Source organism: Siphateles boraxobius, unplaced genomic scaffold (assembly GCF_051911475.1).
Source record: "Siphateles boraxobius isolate OS27281-9 unplaced genomic scaffold, OSU_SipBor_1 77, whole genome shotgun sequence".
NCBI classification, from domain to species: domain Eukaryota; kingdom Metazoa; phylum Chordata; class Actinopteri; order Cypriniformes; family Leuciscidae; genus Siphateles; species Siphateles boraxobius.
The window spans coordinates 8,449,467-8,477,089 of record NW_027509205.1 but is presented as its reverse complement, the minus strand read 5'-3'; the positions used below and the strand labels follow the sequence as shown (position 1 = coordinate 8,477,089).

The window sequence follows — 27,623 nt, the reverse complement described above, 5'->3', positions numbered from 1 at the left end:
GCGAGGGAGGTATTGTCTGAAGGCTGCAGACTGCTTTTTCGCCTCCTGAAACCTGTCGACGACGGTGTTGACGGCGTCGCCGAACAGGCCAGAAGGCAAAATCGGGGCATCAAGGTGGAAAGCCCTGTCTTTCTCCTTGATGCCCGATAAGTTCAACCATAAATGTCTCTCCGAGACCACCATTGCCGCCATGGAACGGCCGATAGCGCGGGCCGTTTCTTTGGTGACTCGGAGAGACAGATCTGCAGCCTTCCTCAACTCCGCGATATCATCGGGAGTTGGACACTCGCCCTCATCAATATCCCTTAGAAGGCCGGCCTGGTACGCTTGGAGAACTGCCATGGTATGCAAACTCGCACCAGCCCGACCTGCAGCCATCTAAGCCCTGCCCACTAAGGAAAATGTTTCTCTGCAGGGCTTAGTGGACAGCACCGGGGTTTTTAGGGACAATGCCGACTCAGGAGATAAATAGGTGGCCAAAGGTTGTTCCACCGAGGGCATCGTCCCATAGCCGTTCTGTCGCGCCCCCATGATGTTACTATAATTTAATATTGGGGGGTTGGACACGCGAGAAGAGTGTGGTCTGTTCCACGATTTACACAACTCGTTGTGTAAATCAGGGAAGAACGGCAAACCCGGTGACGAGGCTGTTCTCTGTGCTGCAGGAAGCGCTGCCTGCCTTTCATGTGGCCAACTAAGATTTAATTTGGCCACTGCAAGAAAAACAACCTCCACCAGCTCCTCATATGCGGGGACATGGGGTGGCGAGTCATCCCCAAAAGCCCCGCCTACGATGCTGAGCACGTCTGCTTCCTCGGAACCAGACAGCTCGAACATCGGGTTCTCCACTCGCTCGGAAGAAGCCGCGGAGCGGGCTTCCGTGCGAGGCGGGAGAACCTCGGAACTGGCAGAGGAATCCTGAGAATGTGCCTCGGCAGTCTCAAGATCCCCTGTCAGATCCATCTGCGAGCCCCATGAAGAGCGTCGCCACGCCGCCTCGGCGGACGCGGGTCCCGCACCACGGGGCTCGCGAACCGGGCCATCCTCATTAAAAATGGCCAGGCGAGAACGCAGCACACGGATCGATAAAGCTTCACAATCCACGCAAGCAGCCCCCTCGAGAGCTGCCTGCGCGTGCTGCATTCCCAAACAATGCACACACAAACGATGTGTGTCCCCACCCGTAATATAGCGAGGGCAGGGATGCACACAACGTCTGAAACTCGCACTCGCCATGATAGATAATATATATATATGTGCTGTGTAACTGACAGACAACACCAAATAAGACATACAACAACAGAGAGCGCTTGCTGAAGAACAGAAAGCTGACATCTCATGTGTGCCGGCGTCCTTTATAGCTTCCGCTTGTATGCCGTCACACATTACGTCATGACGCAACACCAATCAGAGATTGGCTTAGTTTCATTCATACTTCAGAGGCGCTACGCTGAGGGGCGTTCCCCCAAAGTGTCATTCAACGCAGTCCGAGTTCCCTCGAAAGGGAACTTTAACTGAATTGAGCTGGTTGATGACACGACTGTTTTCTGCAGAGCTGCTTTACAGCAGAATTGAATTGTGTTTGCATCACTGATTGTGTATGTGGATTTTGCATGCTCATTTCACCACATACAGTACCACTAATATAACATTACTGTTTGCATCATCATAATAAATACAAAAAGCAATAGCCAATATGTAACGTAATATACCTCAGATCCTGGCCATAGAGATGAAGGCCCTTGAGCTCGAGGAAAGAGTCTCCAGTGAAGAAAGGAATGAAAGCGCCTCCCTTGTCTGACACTGAAAAATATGAAAAAGTCCATTATGCTTTGCAGATATCATAATGTGTTTGAGATGGGAGGGTTTCTCTAATTATGAGACCAGACAGTGACACAGTATATAGATCACACATACACACACACATACCCATCAACACATAGCACTGTCACTCAGCCCAGCATGCTTCCTGCAGTAATTACACAGGATGAGCGCATGCTCGGTCTGGGATGGCAGACTGAGATTAAAAAGCTAATTAGCTATTGTTTAACACAGCAGCAGCTTCGCTATTCTACAAGAAATCACAACAGGGTCAAAATGGAAAGTGACCTACTTTTCTGCACTGCATTCAGTTTATGTATAAAGACTAGGCAACATCCAAAACTATAGGACAGGCCTGGTGATTGGTAAACCACTGACAACCGAAAAATCGTTCCTTTCAATGCAGCACTGCTAAAAAACTCATCACAATTCTGCAGTACTCGAAATCAAATTATTAAATCAGATAAATTGAATCAATAATAAATGTATCAGTTTACTATTAAAAAGTTACTACCAATGAATATATATACTCTATATTTTACAATGTAATCTATTTCTGTGCCAGCAAAGTTGAATTTTCAGAAGCCATCACTAATTATTGGTATTCATTTATTCCAACCCCCCATTCAAAAAAAGTACTGAATCCAAATGTTGGAGCGATAGTGCAAATAAATAAACTATTTATTAAAAACGATTAACATTTTTTTGTTTTATACATTTTTTTTATATTTTATGAATATTATACTGAATCATATCAATTCGCAAAACTAGTAGAAAAATGTCTTTGTAATTTTTTTGTTGTATTTCATGTTGATTTTAATGTCAACATGATATTGACCCGATCTACTTTTGTAATGTATAAACCTATTGCAAATTAGCATAAGCAGTGCATTAAGCATTGTTTACCAAACTTTTTTTTCTAATTTAATATACCATATTTTACTCTGATATACATAACATTACGAAAGTAAAAAAGTAAAAGGTTGCAAACACTTTCATGTTGACTACAAAAATCTTCATTTCCAAATGGCAGCTAATGGATGCATCATGCATTACTTTTACTACTTAAATCCAGCAGTGCTTCAGAGACAATAAATTGTTACTCATGAAAGTCAAGTGTACATGCAAATGTCCTTCTTTTAGCACACTGCTTGCATTTAACCTTCTGGCCTCCTCCTTCAGGGGGCGCTCTACTGTTATGACGACTGATTACGTGCGGGACAGTCTCTTATCTGAGAGAGCCACTCTCCCTGGACACTTTGCCCAACTGACTCCCCATTAATCATGATGTGCAGGTGACTGATGGAATTACTCATCTCATTGATTCAAGCGATAAAAAAAAACCCTCCATCTGATGGATTCGCTCAACTCATTGATTCGGGTTCACCTCAATTTATTTTAATCACTTGCTAATGGAGACTTTCTTAGACGAAAAGGTGACTATCTGGCCCCTCTCATTTGACAGTTCTGGGTTGTACAGGTGTGTGGATGTAGGTGCAATGACACCACAATCCTGGGGGCCCTCGTGAATGATGAAACTGCCCCCCACCCACAAGTAAGTGACATAATATGAAATAGTATCGCTGATACAGACAGTAATGTTATTTCAAGATAGTCAATGAAAATGAAGATATTGGATATTAACATTTTTAACTAATCAGTAAAAACTTGATGGTGATGTAAATGAGGGGGAAGCTCTATAGAGTGTGACAGACAGGTTACGGAAGTAAAAATCCAATTCATTTTCTGCATAAGGGAATTTATATTTTACAATAACTTTTAACCCTTAAATGTCAGACCTACTGTCAGCTGCAAGCTTGTTAATCCATGGTATACTGTATGCTTTTGTTGAATAAGCCAGCATTATATCAATGTATTTTTTTAAGTTGAACAAAGGTTTAATAAAGGAATTCTGATTTGAGACTACATTACCCATAATTCTGCAAAAAACTTGATATATATATATATATATATATATTCAACATCTCTGAACCAATAATGTACTTTTATAATGATTCAAGGGATTGTAGTTCTTTCCATCATTAAAGGGTTAGTTTGCCCATTTAAGACATGAAGTTGTATGGAATCCTTACCAGAACTATAGTGCATACACACTGACCCACTCTGAAGTCACCTCCCTAGTCAGAGTTCTGGCCGCTGGAAGTTTTTCAAGAAAGTACTCCCGGTTAGTTTCCGGGGCCTCAAAACGGTGCGTTTTTACGTGAAAAATTATTTGCGTTTCAAAGCTTGATTAATTTAACACACAAAAAACACGCCGGTCAAAATTCATACCTCAGTTTTAATCTGCACTATTTTCTTTCCATTTCTATCAATCCGCGCTGCTGTCAACGTCAACAGTGCGCACGTTCCGATCAGCTGTTGATAGCGCGACTCGCTGACAACATGCCTGACTGCGAAACTTCTGAAGATGAAACCAATTTTAGCACAATGTCAGACGGAACAGATGAGGATGAATGTAATTTTAGCACAACGCCAAAGGGATACCTTTATGAACCGGAGTATACCGATGCCGAACTTCAACAGATGGAGATAGAACGGGAAGAGAGAGAGCGAGAGGACAGAGATGAAGTTGTCCAAGTTGATGCTGGGCCCACAGCTGTAGCAAGAGCCAGGATGAACGACAAATGGTGAGCACTGCACACACCATAATCCTTGATTCTGGATATTTTATCTCCCGCAGAGTAGCCGATGGCAACCAGCCAAAGCTGTCCCGTAGCTATATCCGAAACAGGAAAACGATGGAATCTGAACGGTGATCCCGGCACATTCTTGTGGTCACAGCCTGGAAATTTACAAGTTTGCACCATCGTTCATTTTCTACTTTTTACGTCGTTTCGTAATCGATTGTGTAAAAACTATGGAACAGCTGATCGGAATGTGCGCACTGTTGACGTTGACAGCAGCGCGGATTGATAGAAATGGAAAGAAAATAGTGCAGATTAAAACTGAGGTATGAATTTTGACCGGCGTGTTTTTTGTGTGTTAAATTAATCAAGCTTTGAAACGCAAATCATTTTTTCACGTAAAAACGCACAGTTTTGAGGCCCCGGAAACTAACCGGGAGTACTTTCTTGAAAAACTTCCAGCGGCCAGAACTCTGACTAGGGAGGTGACTTCAGAGTGGGTCAGTGTGTATGCACTATAGTTCTGGTAAGGATTCCATACAACTTCATGTCTTAAATGGGCAAACTAACCCTTTAATGATGGAAAGAACGTCCTGGTTGCGTATGCAACCCACCGTTCCCTGAAGGAGGGAACGGAGGACGTAGTCGACGGTCGACTGAATTGGGATCTCGCTAGAGAGCCTGTCTTCTTCGAGAACTATTGAACGAGCCAATGTAATTGGCGTGCGTGATTCGCATCACACACTCCGCCCCCGCGGCGCGGGTATAAATACGGAAGTGGATGCACGCACTAGTTGCTTTTCGCTGAGGAGCCGAGAGTAACCCGGGGTCAGCGGTGGTCCAGCAGTAGTGGCAAGGGGACTACGTCCTCCGTTCCCTCCTTCAGGGAACGGTGGGTTGCATTCGCAACCAAGATGTTCCCTTTCAGTCGAGAACGTCAGACGTAGTCGACGGTCGACTGAATTGGGATCACCCATTGAACACGCCACTAACGCTGCCACCTTCCAGTGCCTAAACCAAAGCCTCCTGATGCCCCCGCAAACTTAAGGCGGGGAAGGACAGGGCTTAGGCCAGGGAAGTCACTGCTGTTCCTACAGGACCACTGGGAAAGCGTTCCCCGTACGTTGGAAGGAAGGGACGCTGCGGAAGCCACATCCAACCCAGAGGGAGGTAATGTGGAGAATACACATATGAACTGGGCGGAAACCGGGCAGTCTAACATATGGAATGTCACTGGGGTGGCTCCAGCCTAAGACGGGGGGAGACACACCGGACAGTGACGGCAGAGAGACTCTGCCGAGGGAAGACACGGGCTCACCGCAGGGAGCCGTATCGTGGAAGAATACACATATGGGGTCACCGAAGGGACCGCAACATATGGACCCAGCCTAACACAGGTTCCACACTGCTTACGAGTGGTAGGCCTAACACCAGACGTTCCGCACGTCCGACGTCGGAGGGGTGTGGAGGAACTCAACAGGGTTCAATTTTAAGGGAACTCAACTGGAGTAGAAAGGCGCACGTATCCAGTCCATAGGAGGGGAATGGCGCAGCAAGCCGACACTTGAACCGGGCTCACGGTGAAACTGGCTTCATGAGAAGGGAGCCCACGTGAGGCAGCGGTTCAACTAGGTGTCGTCCAGCCCCCAACTCTAGAATCTGTTTTAGCAAAGCATATCGTCAACGCCCAGGCGGAGCACTTTACACTCATCATAGAGGAGCTCAATACCTAAGTGGACATGTTGCATCTTGGATCTTTGCCGAAATGAAGGCAAGCACTTAGTGCAACTTTGCATGGAAACAGCCTTCCCTCTCTGCTGAATTCCAACAGATATTTGAAGAGCTGGTCTGAGGTCTATGACCTGCATTCTGTACACGTCCAAGCGAACGGACAGAGAAGCCAGGGCTGGATCTGCCTCCTCCAGGGCAGCGCTTGCAGGCTCACCACCTGCTCCTATTACGGGAGAGGTAGAAACCTTGGGCACAATCCGAGCCGGGGTCTCAGCTTGTGAGAGTTAGCCGGCCCAGACTCCAGGCACAATACGTTGACCGAAAGCGAGCAAGTCCCTACCCTCTAGTAGAGACCACGCGAGCAGGAGAACTGATATAACAGAATTTTTAACTCACTGCCTGCAGTGGCTCAGGGGCGGTCTCTGCAGTGCAGTCGCACCAGGGACAAGGCCCAAGAGGATAAAGAGGGACACAAGGATTTACAAGACCTTGCTCCTCAGGAACCTGACGATCAGAACGTGCTTCTGCATACTTCTGCAACACGATGAGCGTCGTTTAAACACCGAGGCAACATCATTTTGAGGGTGAAGGAAAACAGCCTACTGCAACCCATTTTGCAGGAAAGAGAGCACTGAAGTGATCGAAAGCTTTCAGGATCTCCTCTGGAGAGAAGACGCACTCAACGACTAGGTTCCACTTCTAAAGGCGTAAGCACGCTACCCAATTCTAGGGGGTGCTCGCAGAAGTGATGGTAACTATCCCATGTTCTTGTGATAGCCACCTGAACCTCCGCGTTCAGATGTAAGACCACCCGGAATCTCCGGGGGAAGAACGCGTGTGCCATCGTGCCCTGTCCCCGAAAGAGTTTTCAGGGGAAGTCAGGAAGGCTGTTGAAGGGAACCAGGTCTAGTTGGGCCAATAAGGGGCAACTATGAAGACCTGTTCCTCTCCTGACTTGGCACGTAGGTGCAAGCGACGGGCGCAAAAGACAGGAGCATTGCTCAACACAACATGTGAAGATCACTGGGCTTCAGGAGCATTTTCTGCTCAGCACTTGGGTGTGACAAGTTCACTGAGCTTCAGGAGCATTCCTGCTCAACACCTGAGTGTGATAAACTCACCGAGCTTCAGGAGCATTTCTGCTCAACACTTGAGTGCGAAGAACTTCACTGAGCGACAGGAGCATTTCTGCTCAGCACTTGAGTGTGACAAGTTCACTGAGCTTCAGGAGCATTACTGCTCAACACCTGAGTGTGATAAACTCACTGAGCTGCAGGAGCATTTCTGCTCAACACTTGAGTGCGAAGAACTTCACTGAGCACCAGGAGCATTTCTGCTCAGCACTGCGTGTGACGAATTCACTGAGCTACCTGTGATGAACTCACAGAGCTACAGGAGCATTGCTGCTCAACACCTGAGTGCGATGAACTTCACTGAGTTTCAGGAGCAATTCTGCTCAACATGAAGTGATGATTTCACTGACTTGAGCAGGTGCAAGGCGACCCTGAGTCGCAGTCACTTTTAGAAGGCTCACTGGGGTTAAACGCATTTCTGCGGGCCCTTGGGGCAGCTGAGACCCAGTGTTTGTCCAAGGGTAGTCCGCTCGGTTTACCCAAACACTGGCGGAAAAATAAAACCGGGGGGGCAACTGAGCGGCCGACGAATGGTCATGACCCAGCCGGACCCAGGGGATGGAGTCTCCACTTGCCCTGGCTATAACTGTCGTGAGGCTCGATGGCGGCACGATTGAGTAAGCGGGAGGAGTGGAACAAGGCGCCCTCAGAAGCGTCTGACTCCAAGGAGGAGGTGACGGGTGAGTTTGTGACATGCAGGGGAAGCTTGCGCAACGGTCGCAATGTCTAACAACTCGAGGCACGAATGCCCGTGTAGTCGGGGGTCGCCCAGGCCCCCGTTAAAACACGCCCTTTGTACATGGCCCCTCTGTTGAAGAGGGTTTGGCAGCAGACCGGGATGAACTATAGTCACACAGGGTGAGCTGCTCTGCCACGGTCACCTCGGGACTCGATCGTGAAGCTAGCGCTGAAGCGGTCACATATGGAGGAAGCCAAAGGCTGCGACTACCATATACCCCAGGAGCCTCTGAAAGTTCTTTCAGTGGGACCCTTTCTCACTTCAACACCAGCTGAACACATTCTCATTGGAGAGACATGTTGGACCGAGTACCTCTCCAAAACTAAAAAAGAGATACTCAGCCCGTGGGCGAGATTACTCTCTTCCAGTTGACCTGAAGACCCAACGGGCTCTGGAGCACTCGAGGGGAAGGACACTGTACTGATACTCCACCCTTAGACGCAACACACAGGATGGCCTGCGGTGCGGGAGGTAGAGATCTGAAGCACATGTCTTTCAGGTCAAAGCTGCAGACCAATCTTGGGCCAAGATGGTCACGACCCACCACCTAGTAGCACGAAGAACGAGTTTACAACTGGCCTTCGTACCGGCTGGAGGAGCGGCTATATCAAATCCTTCGCCAGCAGGATAAGATAAGCACGCACAAGTCAGGAGCACTGCTCAACACTCAGTGTGATGAATATCACTGAATTTTCAGGAGCACGTCTGCTCAACACCTAATGTGATGACTATCACTGACTTGAGCGGGGTAGCCGAGCCTGAGGTGGGGCAGCAAAGTAGAGAGAGTGGTGTTAGTGTGCTGTGCAACACTTACCTGTCTCCACAAGCGGCAGGGGGCGCGTGAGAAGGCGGATGACCGGGTCCTCGAACGCACCAAGCTGCCTGCTGGCGACCAAGGGGGAGCTGAGGGGTGTAAGGCTATACAGGGTCACACCCGCCAGACTGGCCCTCTTGGGACCCAGGAACAGATGAAATTGCTCTCTCCTTGAAGTGTGGGTACCGCTTGCTCCGCTTTTTTTTTTTTTTTTTTTTTAGGGAGCCAGCGGCGGAACAGACACACACACAAACAAAAGGCTCCACCCGGCCCTCACCCGGGGGGAGGGAGTGATCGTGCCACTCCAAGAGCATCTCCTCCATTCCTGGGCGGCCCGCTCCGGAATGCTTTCGCTGTCGCTTGCCACCTGGCTTGGCAGCGCCTGGAGCGGACTGGGCGTCTCTACTGCGGCCGGCTCCATGCTAAGGCCTGGGTCGAGGCTGCTGCGGCGGGCCAGCAGGAGCGGCAGCCGGGGAACGCCCACGGCGACGAGCAGGCGGAGGAGCTGCCACCGGCGGCGGGTGGAGGCAGCAGCTGGCCACCGGGGCAGGATGTGCCGGATGACCTCCGTCTGCGCTTGAGCGGCAGAGAACTGTTGGATGCAGTTCTCCACCGCGTCGCCGACCAGCCCAACCTGGGAAATTGGGGAGACCAGGAACCGAACCTTGTCCGCATCCGCCATACCAACCAGGCTGAGCCAACGAAGGCGCTACTGGACCGAGAAGGTGGACATCGCCAGACCGATCACGCACGCTACGACACCCGCACCCCGGAGGGTGAGGTCGGATGCAGTGCGGTGCTCACCTATGAGCGCACGGTCTGGATTACCCTCGTGCATGCCATGGGTGCCCTAGCCTGCAGCAACGCCATGGCATGCAAGAGGAAGCGGCTTGCCCACAGGCTTTGTAAGCCCTGCCCGTCGGAACGGACAAAACCTCACAGGCCCTAGGGGGGAGACGAGGATCCCCCCAAAAGGCAGCGGCCGGCGGACACAGGTGCACCTGTGTCGACAGACCGCTCCAATGGAGGGACACCTCGCAACCCTTCGCCGTTCCTCCATCAAGGGTACTGAGGGGGAAAAGCTATTCAGGCAGTTTCTGCCAGAGAAAGATGCTGTTCACCACCTGATAAGCTCTCCATGCATTTCGGGAAAGAAAGGCACTGGGGCGGCGAGCTGAGAACCAGCGCGGCCCGCCCCAAGATACCAAACTCCAGATTCCAACCGAGACTGAACGGGACACGGTGGAGGTTCCACTCGAGCCCGGCAGCCTCGGCGGCCCGTTTCAGCATAGCTGATAATTCTGGATCCGGCTCGGGCAACATTGAACTCCCGGAGGGAGACAATGCAGCCGAGTCATCATCTCTAGAAGTCAGCTCACCCTCCGATGCTGCAATCGGCGTCCTGTCCTCCAGGGGAGCCCCGAGTGAAATCGCTGGCCCACCCATTACAGATGGACCAGCAGACAACACAGGAGGCTCCAGTGGTTGCAGTGGAAGGGAGGAGTGAGGAGCCCACAGGGAATGGTTACCGGGCGGGACATCCAACACTATCCTCCGGTCACCCATCCCACACAGCACCCGAGGGTGGGGCATGGTAATGGGGACTCGCTCTCCGCGAACGAAGGCGAGTCTCGCCCTCAACACTGCGACAGTCATGTTCCCACAGTGCAAACATGAGCTGTCCACAAAAGCTGTCTCAGCGTGCTGTAAGCCCAAACACGTGACACAACAGTTGTGACCATCAGAGAGAGACAGGGAACGACCGCACCCAGAAACGCACGGGCGGAATGACATCTTGAAAAAGACGCAAACGCACCCGTGTTGCTCTTTCAGAAAATAGGACCGTCACCAGTGCCGGAGCACACAGGGGAATGACCGCGGCAACACTGAACAGAGAACTGAAACAGTGAAGCACTCACTTTTCCGCCCTCTAACCAGCCATCAACACACACAAACATTTAGAAATTTGTTGCTGTTAAAACAGCAGTTGAGAGCTCAAAGCTCGCGATCACCGCTGCACTCGCGCTGTAGAACACCAGCACTGGGAGAGTCTTCCTGAAGAACACCGACACACTCGCTCGTTGTAGACAACAGCACTCTCAGAGACATCAAACGATCGGCTCCGAAGCGAAAGGCAACTAGTGCGTGCATCCACTTCCGTATTTATACCCGCGCCGCGGGTATGTGTGAATGTGTGAATGTGAATCACAATCATGATGTGAATCACGCACGCCAATTACATTGGCTCGTTCAATAGTACTCGAAGAAGACAGGCTCTCTAGCGAGATCCCAATTCAGTCGACCGTCGACTACGTCTGACGTTCTCGACTGAAAGGGAACTACAATCCCATAAATCATTATAAAAGTACATTATTGGTTCAGAGATAATGAGACTCTTTAACAAATACTTTTTTATAATCCCCATTGGAAAAATACTCCCAGAACTAAGGCCGAAAAAAAGTGGGTGGGCACTTTTGCACTCTATATAGCAGGGGTGGGCAACTCTCGGGCTTGGAGCTAAGCTCTGCAGGAAAGTCGATCTCGTGGACCAGAGTTGCCCACCCCTGCTATACACAAATCCGCCGCGAACTCTATGGGCGCCGCCATCTTGCCTGCCGCCATTACTGCGGGCCTGCTAAGGATGACGGTGTGACACTTGCCGGGGTGCTCTAATGACATTTCAATGAAAGCGGATCCTGCTCATGAAAGAAAAAGTCTGGTGAAAGGGAACATTGGGTAGAGGATGTCAGGTATAGTGGCCAAAACTTACAGATAAAGCTAATTTATTGACAACACTGTATTAATGTAAAAATGCGTCAGCCAAATGTCCTAATGTAATTAAGACGTGTATTAATTGATGACAACAATAAAACCGAACGCTGTCATTACTAGCTGTGTTGCTAATATGTTCACAAGCTTCACAAGTTGCAAATAACTCAGTGTTTCCCCTATTGTTTTGTAATAATACTATAACGTTACCCCGCAATAATACTATTTAAATACGAATCCTACGTGTTCTGTGTGAATGAATGGTGCAGTCGACGCGCCGTTTCATTTAACACACACACACACACACACACACGCTGAAGCATGTGTGACGCTCGAGCTGTTTATTTGCCTACATGAGGACACGACTGCATGAACTTCCTCGAGACGCGCTTGATTCCTGCCGGTTCCACAGTGAGAGCAGCGCGGCCAGAGAAATGTTGGGCACTGCGGGATATTACATATTATAAATAGTTTTTCAGCGTGAGAAATACAATGTGTGGCGGGAGAGCGTGACAAAAGACCGAAATGAGTGACTGTCACGCTCAATGCGTGACACTTGAGAGCCCTGCAACTACTTTCTATGTTACTTTCTCCCGCCGCAAATAGACTTTTTTTCTGTACCTCCAAATAGTTTCAAGTTAGCCTACGTGTCGCCACCATACACATCAGGGTAAATACGTCTGATAAATTATTTGTTATTAAAGCATTAACACACCACTGTTATAAAAGCAAGCGGGCTACCGCGTGCATGGTCTGGTATGTCTGAATGCGCGCAAGTGCGCTCCCTAAATAATTCCTAAAAAGCTGACATCAGTTCATCGCGAACTCACACATCTCTGTTATCATCAATGAAGCTGACTGCACAATGAATATTTCATAATATATACACTTTGTTTGTTATAATTAGAGGATTTGCCAGCATACAGAATTCACACACAGAGTGAGTGCGTTACCGCCCGCACCAGGAACTTTGTGTAATCCGTATGGCCATAAACATGGGCAGTCAATGCGCAACAAAGGTTTGTGAATTTCACAAACGGTATTATTTGTTGTTAAAACAGCCAACCACACAACACGCTCTTCCCGGCAGGACAGCATACGTACTAAAAAAACTACATAGAAATAACATTTCGTACAGCTAACATCTGCTACAGCCGCCTACGGGACCAACGCTACTTCTGCTAGCAGCAAGGCCCGCAGTAATGGCGGCGCTGCTTTACTTACGTGTTTCGCCGGATTTGTGTATTGGCTAATTTGACTTATATATTATTGGCCCATGGCCTAATGTATAGGGCAGGACTCCAGGGAGGTGTCCAATACGCCTGCACACACGTGTGTTCCTAAACCTTTCAATTGGTTTCCACATTTATAATGCCTGTGATCTAAAACATCTGTAGGAATTTTAATGAGGTGAGAGAGGGAAGCGCAACAGAGTAAGAGTGCTAATGAAAGCTTCGAAATGGCAGTAGACTTAGGCATCCTTGGTTAGGGTCCAGCTCCCAGAGGATGCCCCACTACTGAAATCCCCCCATCGACCTACCATATGTTTGATCTTCCAGTCTAGGATTGCAGCTCAGACATGGTATTAAAGGGTAAATAATTTCACATCACCTGACAGATGCCGACTCTCCATTATATTAGCCGATAAAACCTATTTTACTGAATGGTACCCACTGGAAACGCCAACTGGAAAATCTCACTTTTTACACTCCACCATAGCCTTTTTTAATCCCTCAATAATTCTACAGCAAATATCCGAGTCAGACCGGTCGATCCTGACAAAAATCAATACTGAAATTACAACTGAGAAGTAGCAGTTATTTCTGTCTTTAGTTGAGTCGATACGCTCATTTACTTTATTTTTACTATGATTTTGTACTGTACCTTTTTCACAGTGCTTGCCTTCACGTCCCATTGGACATTCACATTTGTAACCTCCCTCTGGAAGAACTTGGCACCGTGATGATGGGTGGCATTTATTGGGGTCGCAGGGGTTGTGGGCGTCAGCGCAGGTCGGACCTGTTAACAAAAATTGATATTCATGTGACTTAAACAAAATATGATGAGAAGTCACTTGAGGAGAAAACAAACAACTTCCTGTCAATCCTGGCTAGTTAAATCACAGACAGTATAAGGAGGAAGAGATGGCTCACTTGAAATGAAATGAAATGAATGGGAGAAATAATGAACATGGTAAAACCTTGCCATTCAATTAAAAGAGCCAATCACTTTTATGACAGATTGTGTTTACTAGCATTAACTAACAGATATAGTAGCAATGCCCTGAAAATAGAGTTTTTAAGCATGATTTAAGCTAAAGGACTAAATTGATGGTACCAATGCTGGATGCAGACATGAGATGCTATTGAAACAGGATTTTGATGAACAGTTGAAATTTAGCTGCCTAGAGGTGTTACCAAGATGACTTTTGACTGAGATGACTTGAATTTTCACTTACATAGGAGTCCTTTGATAACAGGATTTTGAATTATTACATATTTAGATGAAGTTATAGTGCAGCATGTTGTGTGCCCTCCTGTTTTGAGAGACTGAAAGTGCTTCAGGTCAGCACTTCTAGCCTCATCAGAACACTCCCATCATCACATAGAACATAGTAGGAGATCCCACCATGGGCGGCAGCTGCTGCACCCTGTAATGAAAGCTCCCGTCGTGTTCTGAGACGCTCTGCTTGGTGTCTCTCTCTCTTGCTCTCAAACTCTAAGGCCGCTCTATCACGGAGATGGGGCGGCAACCCTCCAACTAACAATCCTGCTCTTTAAACATTAAAGGTTATCCCACATATTTATCCCTCTAGCCAATTTCTTTGTGTAGACTTTTACTTCAAAGGGTCTTCATTTTCCTACACACCTCATTGCAGCCATTCTGCAGTACAGAAATAAAGTGGAAGATATTGAACTGTATTATTATAAAGGTTGTTCAATAAAGGCTTGTGAGCAGAACAACAGAGCAATTTACTCTGGGTAATATTTCAAATGTCTGCAGCAACACTGCAAGATGGAGAGAAAAAAAGCCTCTTGGATGAGAACAAAGAGAATAATGTAACTTTTGCTCTGTGGATGATTCCTACTGTTCCTTATGATGCGAATAAATCACAATAAACCAGAAAACTAGAGAAATTCTCGTATGTTCACCAAGGCTGCATTTCTTGTTAAAAATTACAATATAAACTGTAATGTTGTGAAATATTATTACAATTTAAAGGAATTGTTAAAATGTAATTTATTTCTGTGATGCATAGCTAAATTTTCAGCATCATTCCTCCAGTCTTTAGCATCTCATTATCCTTCAGCAATCGCTTTAATTAGCTGATTTGCTGCTCAAGAAAAATAATTATCAGTGATAAAAAAAATTATTATCAATGTTAAAAACAGTAGTGATTTCTTTCATTAGTATTTCTAGTTCTTCATATTTTTATGAAAACCAATAATTTTTTAGGATTCTTTGATTAATAGAAAGTTCAAAAGAACTGAATTAATTTGAAATCGAAATCTTTTGTAACGTTATAAACATCTTTACTGTTACTTGACCAGTAAGATCCAAGACATAGCTTTACTTTCTGTTTGGCATCCTCATACCATGTATGTTGGCGTTTTACAGTCATATGGCTTTGAAAATCAAAAATGTTTGCCAGGCTTGGTATGAAGATGACCTGAGCCAATTTTGTTGAAGATTGGACAAACTTTATGTGGCAGACATTGAAAAATGTTAATCATAACATCGGCATAAGGTATTAGGAATAAATTGTCACTGGAAATATTAAGACCTACCCTAAAGGTTGTACCAAATCTCTTTTTACCATGGAATTATTAAACACACACGCACGCACACACAGATATATATATATATATATATATATATATATATATATATATATATATATACATATACGGAAAATTATTTATACATCATTACAGTATTTATTGTACTGCCTTATGATGACATAATTAAAAGGCATACATTTTAATAAAAAAATATAAAAAAGAACCCACACCCCCACACACACATATAAGAGAAACCCAGCAAGTCCGTGAGAGACTAGATCAGATTCAGCATCTTTCGCTTCACTTTTGTGAACTGAATAGAGTTTGATTTTGTACTTATTTATTAAACCAGATTTTTTTATTAACTTAACCATAAGAAATATAACATCCGTTCTTCTGTTGTTCAGAAAACATTGAAGATTTGCCAATTCACTTTCAGGATTAGGGAAAATGTTTCCAACAAGTATATTCAGTACTGGTGAAGTTATTTGTATTCACTCCTCGCTGCCTTCATATCGTTGGGTAAACACTCATCTGTCTTACATACCCATAAGGCTAAAAATTGATTAGACGAGCATCCTCTGTCCTGCCGAATCTTTCATCAATACAGTACAAGTCCAGATATTCACAACTGGAACATAGAGTCACTGCAGAACCTTTTATTCTTAAAAAGTGTATAGTTAAAGGTGAATGTTGTCTTTTTGCACCACTTACTCCACTAAATGGAACAACAATCTGTTTTTTGAGACAAAACTGACTCAACCAATTAAAGTGTTTGAAACTCTCATACTTCATCAGAAAACAATAAGATCATACATACATAAGTAAAAGTTAATACTTGTGCACCCACCAGAGAAACCGTTGACACATTTGCAGTGGAACATCTCGGCTTCTTTGACCTGGCAGGTGGCTCTGTTCTTGCAGGGATTCGGCAGGCATGGGTTGTTGCCACACTCGCCAATGGCTGAGCCATATAGAACGGTGCCGCCATTCTCTTGTAGGTTATAGACAAAGTTGTTGACGTCCAACATGCGGACACAGCCCACAAGGCCTGTTGAAACTGACGTCCTCTCCTTTACACTGTTAAAACAAACCAATCATTTTGTCAGTTCTCCTTACTTAATGCTCATCTTAATTTTAAAATGACAGGGAAAATGTAACAACAGCATGAAATTATATATAAAAAAATGATTTTTTTTATTGAGAAAAGACACTCTCTGCCTGACTGGGAACACATGGAAAAACATTCAATTAGATCTCAAGTAATGTTTCACAACATCTTTGATTGATGCTAATTTGATTTGGCTATTTCTGCTCAGTCTCATTAAGTCATATTAGTTGTTCTGGCAGGTTCCTGGGAACATGCGCAGACAGTCAATGATTTAGGTTATTTTTCTCCGTAATGTTTCATTATGGCTTCTAACAAGACTAAAGAGGCTCTTGTTAGTGTTATTTGGAAGCGTTCTCGAGCTTCTCTTACTCTACTATAATGTCTTCCGGCACTCCTCCGATGAAAAGGTCTGTATCCAGGTTGAGTCCATCTGTTCCTGGGGGACTTTGTCCTTCAACCATCGGCTCATTGTCCACACTCAGCATGCCATTGCGCCTATTACGCACAACTACAAGCTGATGCCAGCGACCCGGCTTTACCACGACCTTACTGATAACTGAAGCCGTTCCAGAACCAGTGTTAAACCTTTATGTGGGAGACATTTAAGAGGATATTCACAAATTAAAATGGTTAACAGATCTGGAATGGACATGGAAATCACTCGGGTTCTGAATAAAAATCCTTTTCCAACTCTATATTAACTTGGTTACTTACCTAAGCTCCACATTTCCTTCAAATAATGTCAGAGACAGGAAGTCCTTTTTGCTTTTTTGGCCATTGTAGAGCAATATCCCTGTCATTTCCGAAGCCCTGAACTCCATGGCAATGCGCACAGTGTGGTAGGCCTTCATGGTTTGGAAAGCCATGTAAGACTTTCCACCGAAGGATGGTATGAAGTACTTTATAACTGAGTATGAAAGAAGGTAGAAGACAGATAAAGCAGGTTATCAGAGACTGTCAACCAGGATTTCTGCTCTCTACTGGTGGAGCAACAAACAAAACTGCACTCAAGTGTTTCTCCTTCACATAACGCAGATACCTCTGTCAATGGTACAGTAATGTGCCGTTCATAAAACCTGCAATCAATGATGAGTATTGCAGTTCTCCTTGGACCTTTCTCTGTTAGACATTTACATTCCAGACAGAATTCCCATGCTCAGAAGCGTATCAACACCTCTCTCTCTCTTTCTCTCTCGGCTGTCTCTCACCCTTTTCTCGAGAGAATGCAAGGCTGATGAAGCCTTCTCTCTTCATCACTCTATAATGGCCCGATTGATCAGAGGAAGAGTTTGAGGGCTGCTTACAAGCCTTTAATTAGTGGCTTTTTTCACCTCACAGCAGTTTGATACTAGCTAAAGTTCATCGATGTAATTAGTGTCAATTATAACCTGGCAGCTGCAAAAGGTAGTTTCATATCACCAATACCACCAACAGAGACAATGAATTGAGCTATAATTTCCTCAGTGTAACAGCAGGACAGCAATTTAAGATTCAAATCATTATTGAATCTTTTTCTTCTTCTTCTTCTTCTTCTTCAAAAAAGCAGAAATATGAGTAATAAATAATAACATTGATAAATAATACATAATCAATTGTAATCATTTATTTAATAATAGTTGATTCAAATGTATCTGAAATATTCAAGTGTGTTTCATTTGTGTTTTTATAAGGTTTATTTTACACCGAAAGAAAGAAAGATCAAAAGAAACAATACTAAATAAAATGAAATGATTAACATTTTAGGACTTTTTTAATCAATTAAAATGTATTATCAATATATTTAATTAAATTATTAAATAAAAATATGTATTACAATATATATATAGATATATAATTGTAAAGTATTCATGGTAGTATTTGTTGTATAATGGTTTTATAAAAACAACAACATCTTTTTGCAGCATTTTAATATGAATAACCACTTAAAATACTGGGGGGTTGGAAGGAAATGAAACCATCAACATACAGCACTAATAAGATGTATAGGAATAAATTTACAGAAGAAATGTGTTTAATTTTCATGAAAATAGCATTGTGCAAATAATAAATCTTAAATGGTCCAAAATTTGTTTTTGTTCTATTATAGAAAGATGCATTTGTTGACCAATGTGGGTTTTTTTTTTTCAGTTGTCCTTGCGATGTACAGATTTTTTCTAGTTTTTGTACTTCTCCTCACCTTTCTCGCACACGGCTCCTCCTCTTCCTGCGGGACAGATGCAGGTGAAGTCATTGTCGTATTCCTCCTCGCAGGTTCCGCCATGACGGCAGGGCTGAGAGTCGCACGGCCTGTTTGCTTGGGCCACCGGATTGTTCCTCAGTAAGACTGTGGTTGTGGGGGCCTGGGATGGAGTGGTAGTGGCTGGTGCTGGTGTGGTGGTCCTGCGGCTGGTGAAGGGCCGTCTGGTGGTGGTCGGGCGGAGAGTGGTAAAAGCAGAAGTGGGAGACAGCGTGGTGGTGGTGGGAGTTGTGACAGACGCCACAGTGGTTGTCGTGGTGGTGAAGAAAGGAACAGTTGAAAGACCTAAAAAATCGAGAGAAGGAAAAATAGGTCAATAGGCCTAGTCAGGGTAGACATATTTAATTCTTCACGAATTAAGCCGAGGCTGTGAGACATTCAGTCTGAAGTTCAATAAGCAGGTTCTTTTTGAGTCCTGCGGGCACTCGTGGTTATCAAATGCCAGCTCGAAGAGCAATCTCACACAACAAAAGGCAGCAACAGGAAAAGAGAAAGGACGGAAAAGCAATTTCAAGCGGGTTACCATAGTTGGTGATGCGAATGTTCTCTTCCTCAGGTTTCTTCACAACAATACCAGTGTCTTTAGATGCCTTGAGCTGTTTGAGAAGGGCTCCCTCAATATCCTCCACGTTGAATCTTGTGTCTGTAGAACGAGAACACAACATTAAACATATTGCACAGCAGAGTATGAAAAACCAGCACAGACCCACCATCCTCACACTTGACATAACATACTGCAAATATATACAGAAAAGCCTGCATGTAATAGGCCCGTGGGAGAAGCAGTTCTTGAACCGCCATGCATTTCATGAACATTGGGATGAAACACTCTAATAACGCTTCCACAGATGGCCCTGTTACTGGCCACCACAGACCGCCTTTATGACAGGCGCTTGTGCTAGAATTGTGCTCTTGTGCCGTTGAAGGGGACCAATAAAAAGGGAATAGAGAAAGAGATTTTTATCAGCTGGTGCGATGCTCGGAGGGTCTTAAAAGCATGAGAAGAGATGGAGACCGTAATAAGCTTTTCAGAAACCCTAGCTGATAAATTACCTCTCTAAAAAGGCCATGCTCTCTGAACGCTTCCGCTGCCAGAAAAGACAAGAGCAGTATCTTTAGGGATTCTTTTACTTAACTTATATGCCTTATTCTGCTGTTGAACTGTTATTTTCTTCAAACATACAAGGGAGTTTTTATGTGCTTTTTATTTCTTGGAGTAGGCATGTTTCTAAAGCAGCGCAGACTGAGGGAATTTTGATGTGAAGGGATGGTATAAGCCGGACATTGTGCTTTCTGTGCTAGAGCTGCTTCAGAAATAAATTAGAAGCAGCTTGAAAAAAGAAAATAAATAAAAACAGGATAACGAAAGACAGAACGACTGGGGAAGAAAGATAATAAAGAACATTGAGGCAAAAATTCACTAAGTGCAGTATTTTAGTAGCCTGGCACCGCCCTCTACGTACTTCCATTTTCTTTCAGTACTACGTCTGTGTTTGAGGTATATTCATGGGTTTCCTCCGGTCATTTTTTTACCGGTCCAATCAGCGAACAGAGGAAGTGGCTGAGAACGATGATGTTGAGGTTGTGAGCTAGTCGTGAGCTAATAATTTAGAAATGTTGCACTATTATCATTTCAAGAAAGTTGGCAGTAAACACAATTTTATTTGAGAAAGATGTTTGTTATTTTTTATTGATCATGGCAACTGTTAATGCAAATGGTGATAAAATGATGGAGAAAAGCTGTAACTATAACTTGGAACTATAACTATAAGCTATAACTGGTAATATGTCAAGATGTGCACTGTAGTCAAGTGCACTTTCTACATTTTAAAGAGCCTGGATAGTGAAGTGATGCTGTACAGTTTCAGCATATCAAGCTTGACATACTCTAAAAGTTGAGCTACAGAAACTCAAGTCTATAAGTGTTACTTGTCCTACTCACTCCGCTCTGAGCGAAATCTGAACCAGCTCAACAGGCATGGGAAACATGCACGCCGATGGCTGTGACTTTTCTGCACAGCTCCTACTAATTGGCCTCTATTACACTTACTCTCCTAAACCTCGCTCCATCCGGTTCACGGCACCAATGTAACTGGACCTACTCACTCTGAGCAGGATTCGAACCAGCGTAAACCAGCATGGGATGCGGGTTTGCTAACAAGGATGCTAAACACAACAGCCCCTAGCATCAGTTGCTACTGTGGGTTTACTTAAGTTAACAATCTTTAAGAACAACCTTTGGTGTAACTTTACCTGGGTCAAAGTGAGCCTCGACAATGGCTATTATGGAGTTGCTGGGGGACAGATTCCTCACACGGACACTCTGGAAGTCTTTCTGGACATCTGACTTGTGGAACAACTCATTCAGCTAGAGAAAATAAAAGCAGAGAGAAAGTAAGACAGAGAAAAACAAACTAAATGCCCAAAGTGCAGTGTGTGAAACTGGCAATAAGCTCGATATGCTGATCTAGTTCTAGTTAACACCAAATTCCTCCACAAGATGAAAAAAGTGTGTCAGCGGAAAAAGTCCAGTGAACCCCATCGGGTCTCGGTGCACAAATTGACATTTAACTAAAGCGCAGGAGTAATTACATGAACATGTTTCGAAGTCAGCAGTAAATGTCAGGATACAACACTGCCCGTTTAGAATCGGCTCAGTTTCCACCTGGGTACAAATACTGTAGGAGAGTTCTGACACTGATTTGGTGCAACGTGAGAGGAGCTTAGTTGTAATACTCACTAATATTAGTCACGAAGAAGACTATTTCTCCGAAACCAAATTCACCTTAGTGCACCTAATTGATCAAAACTAGAGCAAACGAGAAGTGGTTTACAATTAGGATGCACTCAATCGACTCACAAACCGCTTTGTGCTTCTAGTGCTTTCTGACGTGTGTGCACATTCTGTTAGAGTGCCTCAGCAGGAGGTCCGTTGAGAACCCCATTCAAGTCACCCAAGGGCCTTGCATTTTCCTCCTTCACTCATTTCATTCACAGCTGCACTTGAATTCGGAAAAGCACAGAGTTGTCCCAGGCAAAATGGCTTTTGCCTCTAGGCCGACCCTCAGTGAGTTCATTGTACATTTGGAACCATGCTGGGCAAGAAAAGAGAGGAGCCGCTTCCTCCCTTCCTTCAAGCCTCACCGGAGAGACCCTTAAAAATAACATGCTGCCTGGCAAAGCCGGATGGACACACTGACCCAGAAACTGGTCGCTCTATCCTCAGAATCCATGGACAGGGTTGAAATCAAGTAAAATGAAAGACAGGGTGGAGATATAAAGGAGTGAATGAGAAGAGGTGCTCTGTTGAACCTGGGGGCATCACGCACAGAGGAGAAGCGGGAGTAGGATACGCTCAAAGTCAATGAAACCATTTCAATTGCTGGCTCTGTGCTGCCCATGGCCCCATTTGATATTTGGACTTTACAGAACGAGAGAGTGAAGTATGGGGGATTAGCTTTCTGTGTCAGGTGGAACGCTCATAGAGAAAGGCTGATTACATCCTCGCTTAGTCTCTGTCGGGAATCTTGCTCACAGCACCAGCTAACATTAGAGTGATAAGTGGAACTCATTATCGTACTGCCCTTCATTCCCAGACACGCCCAAAATGGGTTAACAAGCCAGGAACAAATCGGCGGCTTCTTTAGCAGTTGCCAGAAGGTAGTGTGCAGTGTCAGCTAAAGAATATAACCAAAACTCAGGCAAGGAGGCTAATTTATCAGGATGTCAAAAGTATTGGAATATTGAGGCCAAGATACCAGCCAGTGATGATATCGTTAACTAAAACTATTATTTATTATTTTTGGTAAAATAAAATCAAGCTGAAATGCCATAATATATTAATATTCGATGAACAAGTTAAAAATGTTAACTTGGTAACTAACTGAAATAAACATAAGTTAAAGTGTTAAAAGTATTTAGTACCAAAACTTAAAAATAAATCAAAGCTAAAAAATCAAAAAAATAATAAAAATGACGAAGCACAAAAAATTAATAAAAAGTAGCATGTATAAATAAAAAACATAATTACAAATATATAAGAATAAAAATATACTAATTAAAATATTTAAAGCATAACGGTTAAATTATCTACAACAAAATAAATTGAGCCTTGGAGATAACCAAGGAAAATTTATATAGGCTAACCGAAAATTTTCCTCTTTTACAGAATTTTTTTAGCACTGACGGAAACATCTGACAGCCGTCCGTCATTTTCACAGATACACCGAGGGTGATAACCGAACTTGTAACTGTACTTCCCTTTCAAGGGAACTCGAGCTGCATTTGAGACGCGGTGGGAACGCTCTGCGTGATTACGTCGTGAAGCACGTGTAAAATCAGTCCAATGGAAGCCCGCTACGACATAGGTGACGTCATAGACCAGGAAACTATAAAGCAACCCTGAAATCAGACCGCGATAGCTTCTGCACCTTCAGCAAGCGCTCTCTGTATATCTGTCCTTGTCTATTTATTGTTGTCTGTCAAGCCCTATATATCTATCATTATTATGGCGAGCAAGCAAGATTATAGACGGTGTGTTGTTCCCTGCCCTCGTTATATACGGGTGGGGACACACACATCAGCTTTGTGTTGCTTGTTTGGGAGTGGAGCATGCTCAGTCAGTCCTCGAGGGGGCTGATCGTTAGCATTGTATGAGTCTATCTATGAAGACGCTCCGCTCTCGCCGATCGTTCTTTGAGGAGGACGGTACGGTTTGCGCTCCCCGCGCGGGTCCCGCTGTTGCCTAGACACGGCGGCGACTCGCATTTTGGGGTTCGAAATCGGATCTGACAGCGTGGGTTGGGACGGGCCCCGCCCTATCTCAGCTTTCACCTGCAGATCCAGTGTGCTGCGATTTCCAGTTCTGAGGAATTGGTATCGTTAGTGTTTTGTTAAGAAAAAGTGAACAAACAAATAAAAATATTAAGAAAAAGGCAGATGTTTGATTTTTCAATAAATAGGCAGCTCATAACTCTGTTGAATAAAGAGGAGCTTTTAAAAGGCGGCTTTTCTAATGCTGTTGCTAGTTAAATATTTACTGGACAGCTGAACATTATGAGAGTGAAAATAAAAAGAGTTTATTAGATGAAATATATCTAAAAAAACAGGAAAACTCTGTATCTCAGCCTCCTCGTCGGGGACTACTGGTTTTTCCCTATCTCCACACTGAGGTGTCGAGATCGTGGAATAAACCGGTTTCTATTTTATGTGTTTAATACCCAAACGTCTAACTAGAGTAATGTTATGGGTATTAAGTATCATGGTATGACAGTGCCTTGGATTATAGAGACGCTTGCGAGCTTTCTCTCTCCCGACGTTACCCACCAGCCATCTTTAATAATAAATAAATTTTATTAGGCAGTACTGGTGGGTAAAGTATTTAAGGACATAGATGAATGTGAGGATGTCAGCATTGACTATTCGAGAATATATATATATATATATATATATATATATATATATGTTTATATATATATATATATATGTTTATATGTATACGTTTTTTCTGATATAAAAATAAAGAAAAATAAAGATTAAAATGTCTGTTCTTCTGGACGCTCCGCTTTCAAGAAAACTAAACCTTTCAGCGGCGTTCCAGAGGTTTCTTCCTCACCAATCTATGTTCCTGAAACTGGCATAGAGTACAAAGAAGAAGACCTGATGCCGAGGCTATCAGGCTTCTAAGGGTGGTCCCCTCCGGGGTAGGGACGGTTTTGAGAAATCGTTTCTCTTTGGCGCCCTCTGGGGTGCGACTCTCTGAGGAGGGTCGCAGCGCTGCCAGTTCGGTTGTTCCCTGCCGGTTCGCCGTTCAGGGCACCGAGGTGTCAGCGTCCCCATACGATCCTCCGAGGAGGGTCGTAGAGCAGTCAGTTCGGTCTCCCTGCCGGTTCGCCGTTTCAGGGTGCCGAGGTGCCTGCTTTTTCCTAGGATCCTCCGAGGAGGGTCGTAGGAACTAAGCTAGTTAGAGGTAGGCAAGATCTGAGGACTGTCGTCATCTCTAATAAAGCTTAGACAAGAAGTCCTGTCGAATGAAAAAAAAAAAAAAAAGAGGGACGGTTTTGAGAAATAGTTTCTCCTAACGGCGCCCTCTGGGGTGCGACTCTCTGAGGAGGGTCGCAGCGCTGCCAGTTCGGTTGTTCCCTGCCGGTTCGCCGCTTCAGGGCGCCGAGGTGTCAGCGTCCCCGTGCAATCCTCTGAGGAGGGTTGTAGAATGGTCAATTCGGTTGTTCCCTGCCGGTTCGCCGCTTCAGGGCACCGAAATGGTTGTTCAATCAAATCCAGAGGCCAGTCTCGAGAGACTGGTTCCCTTATCGGAATTTCTGGCAGCGTGGAAACTTCTGTTTCCAAACTTCAGCGTGGAAATATTTCTCTATGGGTCCTGCAAATAATAGAAAAGGGTTACAGAATTCAGCTCGGTTCTCGTCCGCCCAGATTTCAAGGAGTCCTCCCCACGATGGTGGACTCACAGCAGGCTCTGGTAATGGAGCAAGAAGTACTGACACTTCTTCGAAAGGGAGCTATAGAAAGGGTTTCTCCTCCCAGCAGAGAGTCAGGGTTTTACAGCCGTTACTTCATTGTTCCAAAGAAGGATGGAGGGCTGCGTCCTATTCTAGACCTGCGCCAGTTAAACAGCAGGGTTCAGAAACTCAAGTTCAGAATGCTGACACTCAAACAGATTGTATCACAGATTCAGTCCGAGGACTGGTTTGTCACAATAGACTTGAAGGACGCGTACTTCCATGTATCTATCCATCCTCATCACAGGAGGTTCCTGAGGTTCGCTTTTGGGGGCGAAGCATACCATTATCGGGTTCTTCCATTTGGCCTAGGTTTATCTCCCCGCACTTTTACAAAATGCGTGGATGCAGCTCTGGCTCCGTTGAGACTCCAGGGCATCCGCGTATTAAATTACATCGACGATTGGTTGATTTTAGCTCAGTAAGAGCAGATGGCAGTTCAGCATCGAGATGCTGTTCTGTCCCACATAAAGAGTTTGGGGTTGCGGCTAAACACCAAAAAGAGTGTGCTCCTCCCTGCTCAGAGGACCACTTTTCTAGGTGTAATTTGGGATTCGACCACAATGCAGGCATGCCTGTCTCCTGCTCGTATTTCTGCGATACTCGATGCCGCAAAGAATGTGAAACTAGGCCAGTCACTCACTGTGAAACAGTTTCAGAGACTGTTGGGTCTCATGGCAGCTGCGTCCAACGTTATTACTTTTGGCCTTCTGTACATGAGACCCCTGCAGTGGTGGTGCAAGGGGTTTTCTCCGAGGGGAAATCCGTTCCGCAAGATCAAGGTCACGCGGCTATGCCTTCGTGCCTTGGCCTTGTGAAGAAACCTTGGTTCCTCGCCCAGGGCCCAGTGTTGGGGGCTCCTTGTCGACGCGTCACGCTTTCGACGGATGCTTCCCTCACGGGATGGGGGGCGGTCATGAGTGGCCGCTCGGCGCAAGGTCTGTGGCAGGACCATCAATGTTCCTGGCACATAAATCGTTTAGAGTTGATGGCGGTATTTCTAGCACTCAAATATTTCCTGCCAGACCTGAGAGGCCATCACGTGTTGGTCCGCACAGACAACACTTAGGTGGTCTCCTATATCAACCATCAGGGGGGTCTGAGGTCACGTCACCTTTGCAAATTGGCCCATCAGATCCTCCTATGGGCCCAGGGGAAGTTACTGTCGCTCAAGGCGGTATATATTCCGGGGCGTCAGAATGTGGGAGCAGATATTCTGTCGAGACAGGGGCTGAGGCCCGGGGAGTGGAGACTTCACCCAGAAGTGGTGGAGTTCCTGTGGGAAAAGTTCGGTCGTGCTCAGGTAGACCTTTTCGCATCATCAGATTCAACCCATTGTCCCATGTGGTTCTCTCTAACGCACCCAGCTCCTCTCGGTCTGGATGCTATGGTGCAGGTGTGGCCGAGGCTGCACCTGTACGCCTTTCCCCCGATATCTTTGCTTCCGGGGGTTCTGGAGAGGGTTCGCCGAGAAGGGGCTCGTCTGCTTCTAGTAGCCACTTATTGGCCGACCCGAGTTTGGTTCTCGGACTTGGTGTCTCTTCTGGACGGCTCCCCCTTGGAGATCCCAATCAGGGTGGACCTCCTGTCTCAGGCCGGGGGTATTTAAGCCTCGGCCGGAGTTGTGGAAACTGTGGGCCTGGCCTCTGAGGGGGCCAGGCTCAGGAAGACCGGTCTTTCGACCGATGTTGTAGAAACCATTCTTCAATCCAGAGCTCCTTCCACGAGAAGGCTGTATGCGCTAAAATGGAAACTTTTCACCACGTGGTGTGTTGAACGTCAGTTAGATCCTGGTAACTGCCCTGTTGGATCAGTTCTTGATTTTCTGCAAGACCGTTTCCTCGGCCAGGTTATCTCCTTCCACCCTAAAGGTTTACGTGGCGGCTATATCTGCCTACCACACCCCTCTGGGGGATACTTCTATTGGGAGAAACCCTCTAATTACTCGCTTTCTCCGTGGTACATTGAGGTTGAGACCTGCACTGCACTCTAGAGCACCGGCTTGGGACTTGGCCATTGTACTCGAGGGTCTGGCTTTAGCTCCCTTCGAGCCCATCGAGGAGGTTTCTGAAAAGTTCCTCACTCTAAAGACTTTATTTCTCCTTGCTATCTCATCTATCAAGAGAATTGGTGATTTACATGCTTTGTCGGTTGCTCCTTCATGTCTGGAATTTGCACCTGGTATGGTGAAGGCATTTCTCTACCCCAGGCCGGGTTATATTCCTAAGGTCCCACTGAATGTTGGGGGCCCAATAGTGCTGCAGGCCTTTTATCCTCCACCCTTTAATACCCCTGACCAGGAACAGCTTAACCTGTTATGTACA

The 27,623-nt window shown here is 45.4% G+C and overlaps 1 protein-coding gene across 4 annotated transcripts in view; it reads right to left on the bottom strand.

Annotated features, from left to right (window-relative positions):
• agrn (agrin) overlaps window positions 1-27,623 on the bottom strand; it is a 268,524-nt gene that overhangs the window by 26,095 nt on the left and 214,806 nt on the right. For all 4 annotated transcript variants that reach the window (XM_077217905.1, XM_077217906.1, XM_077217908.1 and 1 more), the window contains 8 exons: window positions 21,035-21,149; window positions 19,305-19,424; window positions 18,722-19,066; window positions 17,260-17,452; window positions 16,915-17,130; window positions 16,285-16,514; window positions 13,537-13,671; window positions 1,713-1,803 (listed from right to left, as the gene is read on the bottom strand). In XM_077217905.1, coding sequence (XP_077074020.1) covers window positions 1,713-1,803; window positions 13,537-13,671; window positions 16,285-16,514; window positions 16,915-17,130; window positions 17,260-17,452; window positions 18,722-19,066; window positions 19,305-19,424; window positions 21,035-21,149 — 1,445 coding nt within the window. The remainder of the gene's footprint in view (window positions 1-1,712; window positions 1,804-13,536; window positions 13,672-16,284; window positions 16,515-16,914; window positions 17,131-17,259; window positions 17,453-18,721; window positions 19,067-19,304; window positions 19,425-21,034; window positions 21,150-27,623) is intronic.